The 17,762-nt window shown below is 42.4% G+C and overlaps 1 protein-coding gene across 13 annotated transcripts in view; it reads left to right on the top strand.

Moving 5' to 3' along the window:
* The window catches only part of TRIM67 (tripartite motif containing 67), a 34,868-nt gene extending 23,303 nt beyond the window's left edge, over nucleotides 1–11,565 (top strand). For 6 of the 13 annotated variants that reach the window (XM_054279658.1, XM_054279660.1, XM_054279659.1 and 3 more), the window contains 4 exons: nucleotides 991–1,129; nucleotides 2,090–2,393; nucleotides 9,560–9,722; nucleotides 10,731–11,565. In XM_054279658.1, the coding sequence (XP_054135633.1) occupies nucleotides 991–1,129; nucleotides 2,090–2,393; nucleotides 9,560–9,722; nucleotides 10,731–10,796 (672 nt within the window). In that variant the 3' untranslated portion in view covers nucleotides 10,797–11,565. Of the gene's footprint in view, nucleotides 1–990; nucleotides 1,286–2,089; nucleotides 2,394–9,559; nucleotides 9,723–10,730 lie in introns of all 13 variants that reach the window. The other 7 variants (XM_054279662.1, XM_054279661.1, XM_054279653.1 and 4 more) reach the window with 4 other exon arrangements.
* Nucleotides 11,566–17,762: the final 6,197 nt, after the last annotated feature.

Raw genomic sequence — 17,762 nt, 5'->3', positions numbered from 1 at the left:
GATCACCAGCTAACTCAGGACCCGAGATTTTGTTGTTTGTAGCAGCCACCATAGTAGCAAAGAGGACAAACACATGTCCTGCTGTAAACTTAATCAATTCCTGTCTTATTCATCACATCCTTTTGGGTTTATATGAGAGAGCCTTAACCATCAGAACTATTCCTGGGCATTACTAAGGTCTTAACTGAACTGGGATCTGAGTGTTTTGCCTAGTGACAGGTTTAAGCACTTTGGTCCCTTTGCTACCATAAACCTACAGATTTCACAGAACCAGAGAAATCAGAGGTGGAAAGGAAATATATTTCAACCTGCTGCCAAGACAGGATTTTCTAGGCCTCTTTCAGTTCATCGTAGCCTGCATAATCTCATCCTCTTCACTGGTCTGCCTAGATGTTCCTCCCTCTGAAATATTTCACATTACAGAACTACTTGCTGTATGATAAATATTTGAAGATCTTTTTTATGTCTCTGTTGTCTAGATACATTTCATCATGTCGGGAATGTAATCCTAATTTTTAGGAGTTAATTTTCTTCTGGATCTGTTTTCAGGTTTCAAAACAATATTTTAACCTAGGCATGAGAGAACCTTTCCAATAGAACAAAACTGCTCTTGTTTTGTTTTTTTTTATTCTTATAAAATGCCCCCTTTTTTTGTCTTACATAAAATAGTGGCCACAGTGTGTCAGATACTGGGACTACTCTCCAAAATAGTGTTTTGGAGTAGATATTTAGGATAAGAGGAGCATGAAGATCTTTCTGTGCTGCCCTTTATTGCTTTACCCTTCCAGCTTCATCTCCACCTTAGTTTGTTCAGTGCTGACCATCCTTGATGTCTCCCATGCTGTGGCTGTTTGTATTATACCAGCATAACTCATTCATCCTGGGAAGCAAAGAGAAGCTGTTCACTTTTTGCTTATATTTAGAAGTCTTAACTATGTTTAAACTAAGTCCCTCATTCTCTCTCTTTCTCGTGTTTTTTGGAATGTTTAGGAGGTATATGTTGGCAAGGAGACCCTCTGCACCATCGACGGCCTTCATTTCAACAGCACTTACAATGCCAGGGTCAAAGCTTTCAACTCCTCGGGCGTTGGTCCTTACAGCAAGACGGTCATTTTACAGACATCAGATGGTGAGCTGGGCCTTTGCCACTCTCTAAATGAAAAGCTGCAGGTCTCAGTGGCAGGACACTTTCATCCCTTTACACCCATTAATGTATCTGACACCTACTGGCATTTTCCATTATCAGTAATGCTTCAGGCTTCAAGTCGTGTGATTTTAGTTGGCTGTAAAAGTCTAGGATCTAACTGAGAGAGTTTCCTTATCATACAGAAACAGTTATGCAACTCATGGGATATTTTTTGTTCTACTCTGTCTCCCTTTCTACATACATCTTTGGGATTTGCCTTTTTCTTCACTACTGCTTCAATTTCCCTGCAAGGTTTGATAATACAGAGATGGGAACTCATGCTTGTTCCCCTGTAATTATGCTTGACATCCATACGGACATTACGGGAAGTTCATCTTCATTAATGATATTGTAATGAATTGAGAAGTGCATGCTATTATCACTTCCACTTTTATGCTGTGTTGCCAAAATAGGCCAGTATAAAATATTTATATTGCAAGAGCTTTTGGGGCCTTTTTTCCCTTTCCTTAAAAAAACCCTTCACTTTGAAAAACTGGTGAAGTCAATCCTAACCAGCATGGACACAGCTAATCTCCATTTCCATTGAAGGCGATCCTGAACCAATTCACTGACACGAGCAGTTTCCATCTCATGGAGCAGCCTTTGTCTCCTCAGTGACTCTCTTGTTCCTGTGTGTGGACAGAATGTCACTACCCTTAGCAGCTAAATTTCAGGGGAACAAGCACAAATGATGTAAAGCACTTCTGAGCTGAAGAGCAGCAGGGTACCAGCTCAGATTAATCTTGTGTAGCTGCCTACAGTAAAAAGGAAAGATGGTCTTTATTACCTCAGAGTACAGTGGGGTCTTTACAAAGGCGGAATTTTATCCTTCTTACTTGAGTTGAACAGACAACACATGGACACAGCCCCTCCTGATCTAATCCTTTCTTTCCCGTTCCACAGTGGCGTGGTTCACCTTTGACCCCTCGTCAGCCCACAGAGACATAGTGCTGTCCAATGACAACCAGACTGCCACCTGCAACAGCTACGATGACCGGGTGGTGCTGGGCACCGCCGCCTTCTCCAAGGGCGTGCATTACTGGGAGCTGCACGTGGACCGCTACGACAACCACCCGGACCCGGCCTTCGGCATCGCCAGGATTAACGTGGTCAAGGACATGATGCTGGGCAAGGACGACAAGGCCTGGGCCATGTATGTGGACAACAACCGCAGCTGGTTCATGCACTGCAACTCCCACACCAACCGGTGAGTGCTGCCTGGGGCTTTTCTCCTCGCACACATTTCCTCTGCCCTGCATTGTGGTGGTGTTCGCTGGGGTCCCAGGATGAGGGAAGAGATGAGAATCTTGACTCCACATTTCAGAAGGCTGATTTATTATTTTATGATATATATGATATTAAAAGAAAATTATATACTAGAACTATACTAAAAGAATAGAAGAAAGTATTTCATCAGAAGGCTAGCAATGAAGGGAAAAGAATTATAATAAAATCTTGTGACTGACCAGAGAGTCCGAGACAGCTGGACTGTGGTTGGCCATTAATTAAAAACAACCACATGAGACCAATCAAAGATGCACCCATTGCATTCCACAGCAGCAGATAATTATTGTTTACATTTAATTTCTGAGGCCTTTCAGCTTCTCAGGAGAAAAGATTCTAATGAAAGGATTTTTCATAAAATATGTCCATGACACTGCATCTGAGGCCAGTGCCTCAGCAAGCCATCTAGTCCAGCTCCTGGCTAAATGTACTCATTTTATTCCTTCTTAAAAATCACTAGTGACAGTGATTGCACCTTAACAGTCTGTGTTGGTGTTTGTTATCCTCACAGTTATCAGTTTTTCCCTGAGATTTTGCCTAAATGCCCCCTGCTGGGACTTAAACCCATTATGCCATGTCCCACCCACATCAGCAGACAGGGGCATGGCACGATGGGATGCAGGGCTTCTGTCATTGCTGGAGGGAGAAAGGCGGTTGATCCTCTTCATTAGGAGGAATCTTGGCTGCAGATTGGGCTGCAGGTGTTTGTCTCCAGTTCTGACAGCGATTAAGGGTTTTGCTGTAGGTCGCACTGAGGCAGATCTGGATACAAGGGACCATTTGGCAGTGAGGGCTGAGTGACAGCTTTCATTGTACTGAAGAGCTTTGAAAAGCACCTCAACTAGTACAACCAGCTTAGACAGAGGAGGATTTCAGGATGTCCCCAAGCCACTGTTACCAAGCCTCTCTGTCCCACCACTCAGAGGCTCTGTGTTGTCAATGCAACTGAGCAGTGGAGAGACATGTTTTAGCTGCAGGTACCTCAGGGATGGATCACACAGAGAGAACAACTGTCAGCACAGATCCTGTGTTGTGCTGACACGGTTGCATGACTTTCAGTGCTCAGGATAGTTACTTCTGCCTAGTGCTGGCTTCTTTTTCATTAAAGTGATGCCAGACTGTGCAGGGGATGCATGGTAACTTTGCTTGGAGGTATCAGAGCAGAACTGCACTGCTCTCTTTCTGGGTCCCATGAGAGGGTCAGCCTTAGCTGAAGGCCAGCTGGGTACTGAGACCTTTGAGAAAATCTCTGAAAAGGATCTGAACTCACTTGCTTATTTTGGAATATGGTGTATTCATATACCTGTTCTATCACAATGGGAAATTGATGTATGAGTAAAGTGACTGACTAAGGATATGTAGCAGGTCTGTGGCAGATCTGGAATCAACTTCTGTTTAGTTTTCTACTGACTGTCCCACCAGACTCTCACTGTCTCAGGTGTTTTTTCTGTTACACCAAATGATTAAAACAAAGTTTTACAGTGATTTTTAAAACACTGAAATGCGAGTATCTCCTTGAAGCGATAAGATTGTGTCAACATGCACTGTGTCCTAAGGTTGATTGTAATGTCTCCCACTGCACTGTCATTTGTACTCTACAGCATACCCGTGCTTTAAGTGAGTACACTGCAATTGCTGAAAATTTCTGTTTGAAACATGGTTTGATTTTGCAGTCCATTACAGACAGGTGGAAGGACCTTGTAGCTGGATCAAAAGCTGTCTGAAGTCACTTGGATTGTTCTCCATGGGTCCAAAAACCTTAGATCATGTTCTAAGACAATACAGAGTAAAATAACATCAGTGTAATAAGTATACCAAAAAGTTCTCTGTCCCTTTAACATCTTGATTCAATTCAGGGCGGAAGTAATGTTAAGCTGTATTAATTTTAATGCTCTGTGGAACAGCTTATGTTTTCTGGAAAAAAGCTGGCAACCATTCTGTGCACCACTGTCCCAGAAACCTATTTTATGGATTTGGTCCTCGGCATGCTCCTCCCGGCAAGCAGCACACAAGCTAAGCAAAACCTTTTTTCTGGGAAACACAAGCAATGGAAACACTTAGCGTTTCCAATCATCCTGCTTAATCAAGAGAACAAAGTGCTTTCTGTTGATGATAGTTTCCCAGTTTTTACCTGATAAAACACAAAAGGCATGTGCAAGGCATGGATAGACCCATGGAATATCTGTTCAAGGGAAGTACACTCGCAAAGGGCATGCAGTCTTATGAAATCACATGCGCTTCAATGAAATTAGGTCTAGGCATTATATTTTTAACTGTGACAGTCAACTAGGTCAGTTTTTTAACTCATTAGCTGTAATAGTCTTGTGGAAACAGTTATTGCTGCCTGTTTGTTTTTCCCCACTGGACACGAGTGCATGACGGCACAGCATCACAATCCAAAGCAAATTCATTGTCAACTTTTAGCTTCTGGGATGTTGTTATGATGAACGTTACACCTTAGTAATAGTTTCTTGTTTCCTAATCTTCATGAGAATAAATCAGGGTAATTAATAAGTGACTAGTTTCAAGGATAACCTGAGATAGAGCTTGAAAGACTAATTTGTGTTACCTGTAACATTTTCTGTTCCTTTCACTCACAGCATACAAAATTGGATCTAGCATGACTTCTGTAATGCTGGAAGGGGCATGAACAGGAAATTATAATGCATCCAGAAACAGAGGGATCCTTTTGAGAACAGGCTGAGGAAATTGGTTGAGAAAATACTTTAGGGCAGAGATAAAGGTTTTGGAGGTACCTTTAAGTCTTACTGTTCCCAGAAAGCTGAGCCTGGGAAAATCATGGAACAGATCCTTCCAGAAGCTGTGCTAAGGCACGTGGAGGACAGGGAGGTAATTGAAGACAGTGAGCATGGCTTTACCAAGGGCAAGTCCTTTATGATGGAGTGACTACAGCAGTGGACAAGGGAAGAGCTATGGGCAACATCCATCTGCACTTCTGTAAGGCCCTTGATATGGTCCCCCACAAAATCCTTCTCTCCAAATTGGAGACACATGGATTTGACGGATGTCTGATGGATAAGGAATTGGTCGGATATTCACATCCAAAGGGTAGTGGGCAGCAGCTAGATGTTCAGATGGAGGCTGGTGACAAGTGACAAGTGACCCTCAGAGGTCCATACTGGGGCCAGTTCTGTTTATTGTCTTCATCAATGTCATAGAGAGCGGGATCAAGTGCACCCTCAGCAAGGTCACCAAGCTGAGTGCTGTGGTTGGCACACCTGAGGGACAAGGAGCCACCCAGATGGACCTGGATAACTTCAAGAAGTGGGGCCATGGGAACCTCATGGGCTTCAGCAAAGCAGAGTGCAGACCCTGCGTGTGGGTCAGGGCAGGATGGAGGATGAAGGGATTGACAGCACTCCTGCCAAGAAGGGCTTGGGGATATTGAGGGGCTGATCATGGTCTGTCAGTGTGCACTTGCAGCCCAGAAGGACAACTGTGTCCTGGGCAAAAATTGTCAGAGGGATGGAACATCGCTCCTTTGAAGGAAGACTGAGGGAGTGGGGATGCTCAGCCTGGAGAGGAGAAAGCTCCAGGGAGACCTGATTGTGGTCCTTCAGTACTTGGAGGGGGTTTATAAGAAAGATGGGGATGGTCTTTTTAGCAGGGCTTCTTGTTCTAGGACAAGGGGAGATAGTTCTGAACTGAAAGAAGATAAATTCAGACTAACTATAAGGAAGACATTTTTTTAAAACGAGGATGGTGAAACACTAGAACTGGTAGCTCAGAGATGTTGTGGATGCCCCATCCCTAAAAATATTCAAGGTCAGATTGGGTGAGCTTCTGAGCAGCTCGACCTAATTGAAGATGTTCCTGTTTTTTGGATGGAGATTGGACTAGATGACCTTTAAAGGTCCCTTCCAATCCAAACTGTTCTGAGAGGTGCTGGATGCCCATTAACAAGAGGCGCTGACATTCAATGCCATAGATCTGTTCCTTGGCAAAGTTCCCAAGAGGAGGACTACCAGGTGCTACAGGCAATACTCCAGCCACCACATGTCCATGGAAAGAAGCAGATGTAAATCTCCTTGAAATAAATATTTTATACTGAAAACCAACAGAAAGTTGAAATCCAGAGTATTTGCATTTTAGTCTTTAAAGTCCCTTGCAATCAGGAGAGTCTCTTCAGATATCTTAAGAGCAGGTTTTTTCATCACACAAAAATGCTACAACTGAATGAAAAATGCTATAATTAGCAATAGATATCATAAAGTTTTTAAGATGCTGTAAAGCTAACACTTAAAGTATTGTAATGGAGAGTTGAATTAATTATTCAGTTTATTGTTCATAAATTGTTAATATTTATTTTTAAATAATAGTGAAACTACTCTTAATTCCTCAAGCCAGTTCATGCAATCATATTCTGTACATTGTCCAAGCTGTTACTGAAAGCATCTTGGAATAACAGCCTCTACTGCCACAGGCAACTGCATTTTTCATGGTAGCCAAATTCCCCTTTTTATACTCTGACCTTCCAGGCTTCTGCACAGCACTTCTGCCTCAGGACTGAGTGTTGCATGCAGAAATCAAAATGTTCAAATGATTTACTTGAAAAAATGAAACAATGTTACCTATCTTCAGAACTGGATTGTCCTTTAATAAATACTAAGTATTTATTAAGGGAGCATTGCAACAAAAAAGTTGTATTTTCCTTTTACATGAAAGGTTATTGGGGTTGTGTGGTATAAGTGTCATTAAGTAGTTTAAAAATGCATTGCAGCAAAGGAGCAGGTTTTTTATGTGGTCCCACAGAGGTGTACCAGGAGGGAACAACATCACTTTGAGTCTCTTGAGCTATTTGGCTTTTTTACCACAACAAAAGCATTTATTAGAAAAATTATCCTGTAATGCTGTCTAAATGGTGCACATAAGAGCGAGGAAATGTATAGCAGAAGTTTTTTCATAAAACGGACTCCCCCAGCTCTCCTCCTAGAGAAAGGAACCAGGAAAATAGTCCTCAAAGCGCTGTTCCCAAGGAAGCATGGGATGCAGAGTAAGAGCAGCTGTTCAGCCCCAGCAGAAGTCCAGCCTCCCTTGTAGCAGTGTGGTGAAGAGCTCCTGCCCGCTTCTGTCCTCCCTAAATCCTGCCAGAGCCGCTTTCTCACTGTGGGGAGGTGATGGGGTAGGAGTGGGACAATCTGCCTGCTGAATTCCTGCAGAACTTGGGGCAGGAATAAAGGGAGAAGGTTCCCATCCTTGTGCTCTGCCCCCACACCCCTGTGGCTCGTGTAGGGGCCTCAGCTGGGTCCTGCCCTTGCCTGGCTGGAATCTGCAGGCAGAATCTGTCTCCTCCTCAGTGGGGCTGTCCCCGGGGGCTGCAGAGGGGTCACTCAATATCACTGCGCAGCACACAGCTAATCAGCCCACGAGAAACAAATTAGCTTGTCATATAGGAAAGAACATCATAATCTCAAAAAAAATGAGGTTGCTGGTTCTGTTTCCCTAAGAGAATCTATGTCGTTTAAAAGGATGCAATAAAATCCATTTTAAGCAGGATCTAAAATATGGTGTCCTACGTGCAAAGCTGTTCCTAAACAGAGAGGAAAAAAAAGTAATCTACTTGTAAATAGCTCCAAATCATAGTACTATTGCTTCCCACAATCTCATAGTTTTATGATTGAGGGCTTTTAATCAAAACAGTCTATATATTGAGATACTCATGGTAGGTAAGCATCTTAAATTTTGGTGGAAAATAATTTATTTTGTGATTTTGGAGAAGAGCTCAGTGAGAAACCTATTAATGCTTATAGGACCAGAAATCAAATCAAAGGCATCTGAGTGAATTTCCACATCTAAAACCTCTCAGAGTCAATCCATGATTCTTAGCTGTACTATTATTGTTTGAAGACCTTTAAATGGAGAAGTCAGAACAGTTTTCTGTAATCTGCCTTCAGACGAAGTGCCACGTGCCGCATTTAGTCTAAAGGAAAACAGTTTGTGACACCTAGTGGACAAGAGGAAAATTTCTTACCCTGTGCTACATTCTTCCTAATCATATTCCAGTCCCCCCTCCTTTTTAATTTTTTTTTATGTTTTGCTCACCTATTGTGATAAATTTTACTATAAAATACCATTAATCTTGTGATTGTTGTGTGCCTGAGGGGAGTGCATGGGACAAAAGACAGCTGCTTCCTTTCCTACTGCAAATTATTTGAAATCTGATTTACCCTGGACAAATAGTGTCAGGCTGTAAATCCATTGCAGAGCCCCATGATATCAGCAGAATGGCAGTGCCTGTGGCCAATCTGCCTATCCAGTGGGTATTTTTGCTCAGTGTCCTTTAAAGTAATACTGAGTTTGACTAACCCCCGAGTCAAAGTGCATTAATGTCAAATCACTGAAGCGTGTAATGGCTGGCTGAGTGTGTCCTGGCAAGCTCTGACTCTGCAGGAGCTCTCAGCAGCTGCTCCTGACACAACCAATTAGCACTGGTGTTAATAACTGGGCCTGCACACTCGAGACAGCTCCCAGTCCTTTAGCTGAGCACCTTGGCAATCAGAAGCTACACTTAGGCCTAACCAGTCCCAGCTTCCCCTCCTCCCCAAAACCACTGTCTGTTGTACCTGTGCTCCTCCCTGGGCTCTGGGAGTCTGGGTTCCCTTAGAGCATGCCAAGGTGAGTAGTTGAACTTAAAATCTCTCTCTGGAGCTGTTAGCAGGCACATTGATTAGAAATGAACACCTAGCTAAATAGCTTCCTGCTTTTTCATTTCCTGCCATGCATCACTTCACTGTAACAGGGATACTCAGAAGTGATGTGTCTGCAGGACACCCCTGGCTCACCTCCCAGTTTGTCATTAGCTGTTAGCTCTGGACCCCATTTTCACCTCTTAAATTGCAGTTTCAGGAGAAGGGGATCTATTTCTGTTTAGAATCCTTCCATTAAGCTCCCATGGATGTGCTATGTGTGCTTCAGATAAATGTGTGGATCAGTCATCACCAAATGCCTCAGGGATAATCATTTCCCTGTGCTGCTCCGCGCTCCCTTTGCTAAGTAAGGCTGGTTTGTCCTGGAGAGAGCAGCACAGTGTGCTCTGCCTTCACCAACAATGTGCCCTTTGTTCCTTAGGACTGAAGGAGGAGTTTCTAAAGGTGCCACTGTTGGTGTGCTGCTGGATCTGAACAAGCACAACCTGACCTTTTACATCAATGGGCAGCAGCAGGGGCCTCCAGCATTTGAAAACATCGAGGGCGTCTTCATGCCTGCACTGAGCCTCAATAGAAACGTCCAGGTAAATCTGCAGTCCAGCCACACCTGCCCTTTCCAACTAAAGGGGCTGATGGCATCATCTGTGGGTAGTCAGTACAGACAGGGGTTCTTTTCCTTCTCAGGCTTACTTCTAGGCTACTCACACTTTTTAGTGCATTTGACCTTCTGCCTTGCCTAACCAATGTGAAGAGTAATGCTGTAAAACAAGTGAAAGTACCTGCATGCACTGACTCCTACTCTGATTTTCCTGTGATGCTCCACTTGGAAAGCAGTGTCTCTAAAGTTCTCCCCTGCCAGTTTGACTAAAAACCATCTTAATTCCTCCTAGATCTCATGTTTGGAGATAATTAACATTGGCAAATGACCGAAGTATGAGCAGCACAGTGGTAAGGAGAGCAAAGGCAACATAGGTCAGAGAAGTGGCACAACAGAGCATATCAGTGAGCACATCATTCTTGTGCTCTGTGTACAAGAGGTTTTCCTCTTGGAGGAACTGTCTATAAAAATAATGCATTTTTACTTCAAGACCACTGCTTATGGCTAGAAACCAGGTGTGGTATGAGAGAGAACCTGGGGAAACACCCAGGAGCCTGAGGACTGAGGGAGGTCAGCTTAGGTCAGGCAGGACCAGGACAGCCAGGGTGGAACACTCATCATGTCCATGGGCTCCACTGCGTGACCTCAGTCCTGAAGCACTTGGGGTCCCTCATGCAGAGATCCCATCAACCTTCTACCTACCTACCTACCCACCTAACTACCTTCCTACCTTCTGGATACCTACAACTGGTGGCTAGATTTGGGAAAAGATACAGACACCTGGCTTCTCGGAACCAAAGTATTCAGGAGGGAAGGAGGAAGGAATCTTGTTTATTTCTAAGACTAGATATCATCTCCATTAATAGTCTTGATTTAAATTGGACCTGCAGTCCTGCAGCCCTTTCCATGTCATTTGCCTGCACTTTGCCTTCACAGATGCTCTTTGCTGAGGATGTCTCAGTTTTGAATCTAATGTTATTTCTTCTTTGTGCAGGTGACCCTGCACACAGGACTGGAGGTGCCACAATCCGTAAAACAGCCCAAGCTGCCCAACAACTAATGAAGCCCGTCTAACACTGTGCTTTATTCTGCAAGCTTTCTCAGTGTGTTTTGGCACTTTTCAGTAAGTCAGTAAAAAAGCATCCTCTTCCCTGACTTCAAACACTGTGCAGCATGCTGCTCACCAAGTAATCGGCTGGTTAGAGCTAGGCCACTCCATTTTCAATTTAACAGCCATTACAAGCACATCCACTGGACTGGCACTCAACTGCAGATGGGTACCTGAACATATCTACTCTGCATTGCATACATATGTACACTCATGTGCACACACACACAAACACGTCTGTAAAGCAAAAGGTTAAATGAGTGCATTTTCTCTCTCATGGCTGGATTTGTGCTTAAATGTTAGGGATGCTGGAAAAAATGGGTGAGGTTGAAGGACAGTGGATGTTGGAGCAGTTTACCAGTAGATGAACTGGATTCCCTTGCCACCTGAAGTCCTTAAATAAAAAAAGCATATGTTTTGACAGCTGAAGTGGAGGTTATATGCTCAAGAATTCCTGGTTGTCAATTCCTTTCAGGGGCTCAAATGATCATGGATTATTCCTTCTGGCTCTAGACTGCAGTAAGTTATAGGATAATGTCCCCTTAGGATTCAGTGGCAGAACTTATCTGCAATGAGAATGAGATTGGTTCCCAAACGCTGCCATGAAATAGCTGGGTTCATTTTAGCTAACACCATGATACATGCAGAATTCAGGTACAGAAAGTTGAAAGAAAAACATCCTTGATGCATTTTAGTGTTTGTTATTTAGGCATGACTACGGAGACACAGAAGATCTGGTTGTGGTTATCAGCCCAACTCTTAAAAAAAAGTGCATGGGAGATTCCTTTGAACTAAGATTTATTTAAATATGGCACATGCAAAGTCTCCCACATTGAGAAATGATGCTTTCCAGCCTTGATCCTAATAAAACCTGTGCAGCTGTAGTTCCAATGTAGCTTTGAGATCTGAAGCCTTAATTTTCTAGTAGATTACTGTGAGCTAATTAAAGTCTTGATCATAATGAAACACTTGAGAGAGATTAATAGTAGTAATGCAAAACCCATCCCTAAGAATTTTTCTGGATTGGGACATAAATCTTTTGCAAGACTTGACCTGTGCCTGGCATGTCCCACAAAAACAAGCAGCCATTTCAGGTGCTGCCTGTGACAACTGGAGTCTGATTGACAGTGATCTTTTCTCACAGCCATGGCACTGTCACCTGCATGCAGTTGTCAGAAAACCAAGCACTGGTTTGCCTGTGTGCTTCATTTCCTCTGAACCCAGTTAACATGTGCAAGTGTGTGTGTGTGTGTGTGTATAGTGGCAATGCGTGAGGACGAGATGCAGCAGGCTTGGTGAGCCCATGACATCTTGGACTCTTGTCACTCTCACCCTACAGAAATGTGGTGCTATCAAACAAGAAGAGCATAAACTTTCACATCCTATCAATGTACTATTTCCTTTTTTAAAATCCTGCTGCTTATACAAATTTTCCTCTTCAAGCATACGTATACGCACACACATATTATCAGGCGTGTAATTATTAAACCTGAAAACAAATATTCCAACCAACATCCAGCTTACTGCCTTGCATTAAAGCACAGCCACAGGACAAACATCCCAGGCCTGCCTTCAGGCATCCTGCCAGCCCCTAGATATCCTGCTGCAGGCCCCCCTTCTGCTCTCTGTCTGGAGCACATCGCTCAGGTGGTGCTGAGTGAGGGCAAGGCTTCCCTGTGGCAAACAGCCAGAATCTCCCGTGGATCATCCCACCTCACAGCCATTGTGGGAAGGAAAAGGCAGCCCAGAACAGAGCTGGGCTATTGCACAGACACAAAGCAGTCTGCCATCCTGCTGCCTGTAGCCAACCAAGCATCCTGTAGCCCACCTCTCCTGCAGGACAGCAACGCACCTTCAGCAACGTCAAGACTGAAACAGGAAATAAAACCAACAATGGAAAAATAATAACATATGCTTTTAAGTGAGGAAGCAACAGCACTTCCTTTAAAGTCTGGAATGGATTGTATTAGTAAACTTGTAGACAATGGAATAACTGTGCTATGCTTATCTTGGTTTTGTAAAGAATATCAGAGACCAACTGTGTTATAATCTTCGGTTTCATTCAATACCATACAAACTCATGCAAGATTTTCTAATTAGCAGGTCTGTTTTCACCTACCTCAGCTAGAATGCTACCAGACCCCAGATTTCCTCTTGAGTGTGCTCTTCAATGAACCTAACAGTTGTAATCATAGCATTGGCTTTGAGTATTGCCAGTCGGAGTAGTGTATGGGAATATTGTACATAAATTGCACATAGTTTTTATATGGGGAAACATCCTGTGATAATTTTAATATGGAAGGCACTCCACTTTCACTTGTATTCAAAAAGACAGGGCATTGTTTCGTTTGGGACAGAACCTTTGTCTTTACTCCCAACTTCTGTAAAGGAAACTCAAACGAATTTACATCTTTCCGATCTTCAACTATTGCCAGATGTTTAAAATTAATTCTGAATGGGTTTTAGAAGTGTTTGCAGTACTCAGTTTTCGTTTTCATAGTTGCTTTGGTGTTGGTTCCTGGTGTATTATATCTTGGGGAGAACACATTGAGTGACATGTTGTTGATTTCTAATGAATATATGGACAGTAGGTAGGAACAGTGAGTAGAGAAGCTCAGTTTTTACCCTCTATGCATTCCAACATTCACAAAAGTAGGGTAGCTACCGTTATAGTCTCCTTTTAACCTAGCAGAAATGCAAAGAAGTTAAAAGGAATACAGTTAGAAATAGGCTACTTACTACTGCATTAGTAAGACTACTTTACCTTAGGTAAAGAACTAAACAAAGCATTTGCATGTGTTGGTTGTGTACACAATCAAGGACTTACATTTGGCATGGCCTGTAGCAATAAACCTGTTATCCTCATAGAGTGCACTCCCGTGACTTCAGCTGGATGCATTTTCCTAGTTTGAGTAACAGAAATAATGCTTAAGTAGTTAAAATTACTCTAGCAAACTAACAACTCCACACATTAATATTTATGCAGAGCTTGCAGGGGCCATCTGAACAGCAGCAGGGAGAGGTGGGGCACTCCCATTGCTCTGCTCAGGCTGGAGGTAGTTTCCTTCTCTGCAGGCAACTTCCCCAAGGTCCATCTCATTACAAACCCAGCAGTTTGCACATTCTTCATCTATAGTATCTCTTATGCCAGTTTTTGTTTCCTCCAAGTCCTTTCTTTGGGAGGGAGCCAGCATTTAGTCTCTGTAGAAACTGCGCTGCTGACTGTTCAGGGAGAACCCAGAGCACAGAAGACTGGAATAGATACCCAAGGGGACCACTTTGTGTGCTCTTCTTCCTTTTGTTCCCTCAGAGTATTTCTGCAGCTCTCTGGGGCTCCAAGCTCACCCAAAGCTGCCTGTCATGGGACTCTTCAGCTTCAGAGGCCAGGTTGCTTCTTATAAGCAGGAGAGCAAAGCCTCTTGCACTGGGACAAATCCCATCCTCTATGGTACAGAGCCTATACCAGGTAGCTGTAAATTGACTTAACATTTAAAAAACCCCAAAGCACAAACAGGCCCTCCCCTTATTAACAAAAGAAAGCTTGACTTCTGCACACACCAGTATGGAACCTCTGAACAGCTGCAAAGTAAATACCGCAGTTGAACTTCCTGTCCTGCAGAGCAACAAAGGACTCTCGGTTTTCACCTACCCCTGGGAGCCCCAGCCTTAGCCCTTTGTAAACCTTCTTCCTGGCTCTTTCCTCTGCCAATTTCTATTAAGTTCTGGAGCACTGTCAGACTTCACAAGGCATGCAATGCTATGCAAATTCCACTTCCTCCTTTTCCCTCATCTTGAAAAGAGTTCACAAGATCTCTTAGTAAGACTTAATGTCAATATAAGCACACATGTAGCTGACAATCCCTTGCTCCTTCTGCTGTGGAAAGGTATGTGCTGTAAAATAAATCACAGTGAGGACAGTAATATACTGTGATGTATTACAAATTTGGAAAGCAATTTGACTTCTAAAAACATAGAAAAGATGGGCAAACAGCACTGTCACCTCCTATACTTGCCTATGCACTTAAGATACACAGAGGAAAATATATTGGACTGAACAAAATAAATAAAATAAGTACGAGCTTACATTTATCAGAGTTTAAGAGGAAAAAGTATTAAATGTAATTTATTATATGCATAATGTTCCATCATGTTGTAAATAATGCCATGATAGTGTATTGCTGTAGTTTGTTCTTGGCTGGTGATAGAGTTCTGTGGTAGTGCTGTGTAAGTCGTTTTTTATTTTATTTTTTTCCCTCAAAGCACAGTTAGTAAAGATGACAGAGACCACCCCACACTCTGGTTTCCCAGTTGTTCTAGAGCTAGAAGAAATGCGAGACGCAGCTTGTTTTGTTGTTGTTGTTTTCTTACATGACAATATTTCTTAAGGTAAGAGAGATGAGATTAAGGCTAAGCTGCCACCACCACTGTATGAAAACCACTGTGTTTGCAACTGCCAACAAGAGGTAGTGCATTTATGGACCACAATTCACATCACCTGTCCCTGTGAAAAGGGACACAAAATTCCACAACCTGGGAACAGCAGCTTTCTGGTGCCACCTGGTACATCCTTTGGTCACAAACAGAAAGATGAGGAAGGAGAGTTGTTAGACCTTATCTCAGGCTTTACTAGCTTTGCAGCATTCTGCTTTAAATAGCAAAACCAAGAATTCAATTTTGAACCAGGCAAGGTAATATGAAAACACCAAGCATCTTGGCCAGATCAACTTTGGAAGGGAGATTACAGTTACAGATCAACCACATTGCAAATGTAAAGGGCACTTGTCACTGAAAATTACCAGGCAAAGATGGAGAGTCCTTTCATTATTTATTTTAGGGAAAAAAAGTGAGCTGCTTCTAGTTTTTACTGACAACATTTCTGGTGGTTCCTCTGCCCAGCTCTAGTGAATGCTGCACACACACAGCCAGGTGGAGCAGCAGCCTGAAGCACAAATCCATCATTAATAGGACACACTTGGTCTTCCCAGGTGCAGAAATAAGCCCATATGCAAACCCAAGAGACTAGATGTGTGGGGCTCCTGCATCATTGCACAATACAGGAGACAGATGTGTGTTTCACTGACAGAGGCACTCAGCAGCATTTCCCCTTTGTTAAATGACCTTTTTGTTACATGTGTTATTGCAAACAGTTCCAAGCAGAATTAATTAAAAATTATTTTTATGCTAATTGGAGAATTTCTAACATTTTCTTGTGAAGCAGTAGATAGAAATATTCCTGGATCCTGATTGCATTCCTTTATCCTCCACCTCCCTTAAATGTTGTCAATAAAAACACTAACCTTCCTAGGTAGCATGGTGAGAAGACATTATGTGATGAATATTAAAAATAAATGCATGAGGTAAACCTGCTGTTATTTCTGATTGTTATATGAAGCATGAGTAACACTAATTTAAATGTTGGCAACTAAAAAACTGCAAAGAAAAAAGAAAACGGTGTTCAATTCCAGTTAAATGGAAGACAAGAAGTTGTTTCTAAGTTTTCTTAACTACAACATTTCTTTTCTTGACTATCATTTCCCATAGCTTATATGAATTTGGAGCTGGTGAAATATACATCTCTGCTATATGTGTCTGTCACCAGATCAAGAGGAAAATACAAACTTTTTATAATTTTGTACCTGTAGCAAACGTTTGTATTTTTTGAATTAGAAACAAACTGCTTTTTGTCTTTTGGTCCAACTAAAACTTTGTGTATTATTACTATTATTACCCTTTTGGAAAACCTGATATATAAGTTTATGCTGTTTTACAGTTTATAAATAAATTGTTATAACATTGCCAACAAATCCAGCATCAGTACCCTATTTATTTTTACAGATTATGATTACATAGATGAGGCATTCATACAGTTTGCATGCCTATCTCCTACTGTTGATACTGCTTTGTTACCTACAGTCAAGAATAATCCAGTTAATGGAGAAAGCCAATGTGTCCTTCCTTAGAGCAACCATCTGTGCCTCAGCTTCAGACATACCCTGATTCAGTGGCCTGGAACACCTCTCTTTGTCAGCACTGCTCTGCTAGCTCTGGCTCATGTTGCTTACAGAACACTTCAAAACAACTTGGAGACATGATATGAAAAAGCAAACCTACCTCCAGGTAACAGAAGCCTTTCATAATGCATACACACATTAAGTGTGAAAGTGCAAAACTTCAAATAAACTTTGTTTTCCCCAAAAGCTTTCACATTCCACTGTTGACTTGGCATTTCAGTTTTCAACTTTCTAATTTAAGAACTGATTTTTTTTCAACTTTTTACAGATCTTACAAGCTCAACTGCAAAAGTTACACTCCATTCTAAGTTTCACTCCCAAATAGCTTTTGAGAGCTGTGGAGGTGGAAAGTGAACATTTTAACTTACCAAAGCTGATGGAGAACATTAAGTCCCACATTATATGCCAAGTGAGATGAACAAAACTTTATCATGAAGTGAGCAGTAAAAATTAAGCTCAAGGATTAACCATGAATTGTAAAATACAGGTTATCTTACAACATCCAAGGCAACAGCTGTTGCCTCAACAAGTCTTGATGCTCTGTACTAAATTCCTAGTGGTTACACCTTCTCACGCCATTGTGATTTGACATTTCCCTAATGTCAAATAAGTCATTAAGTGTGTAACCAGACAGGAATCTTAATTCTAGTTTGAATCTGCAACCAATACTGAGTAAGAAATCAAATTATGCAATTAGGAAATGTGATAACAGCATTTAGCAACTAAACTCTGCACACCCCTTCTGTTCCTACATGGGTCCAGAAACACTCCCTTCTGCTTGCTGTCTGGCACTTGATCCCTCCAAGCCCTCTCCCTCCTCTTGGTCCTCTCAGTGCTGGCAGAGCAAAGGAAGGTGGAAGGTGTGGGGGAAGTCGTGTGTCAGAAAGCATCCCTGTCCACAGTGTGG

This window comes from Melozone crissalis, unplaced genomic scaffold (assembly GCF_028551555.1).
Source record: "Melozone crissalis strain CALT ecotype California unplaced genomic scaffold, PUWL_Pcris_2 ptg000027l_1, whole genome shotgun sequence".
Classification (NCBI taxonomy): Eukaryota; Metazoa; Chordata; class Aves; order Passeriformes; family Passerellidae; genus Melozone; species Melozone crissalis.
Note: the sequence above shows the minus strand (reverse complement) of the source record. Positions and strands in the feature narration are given on the sequence as shown.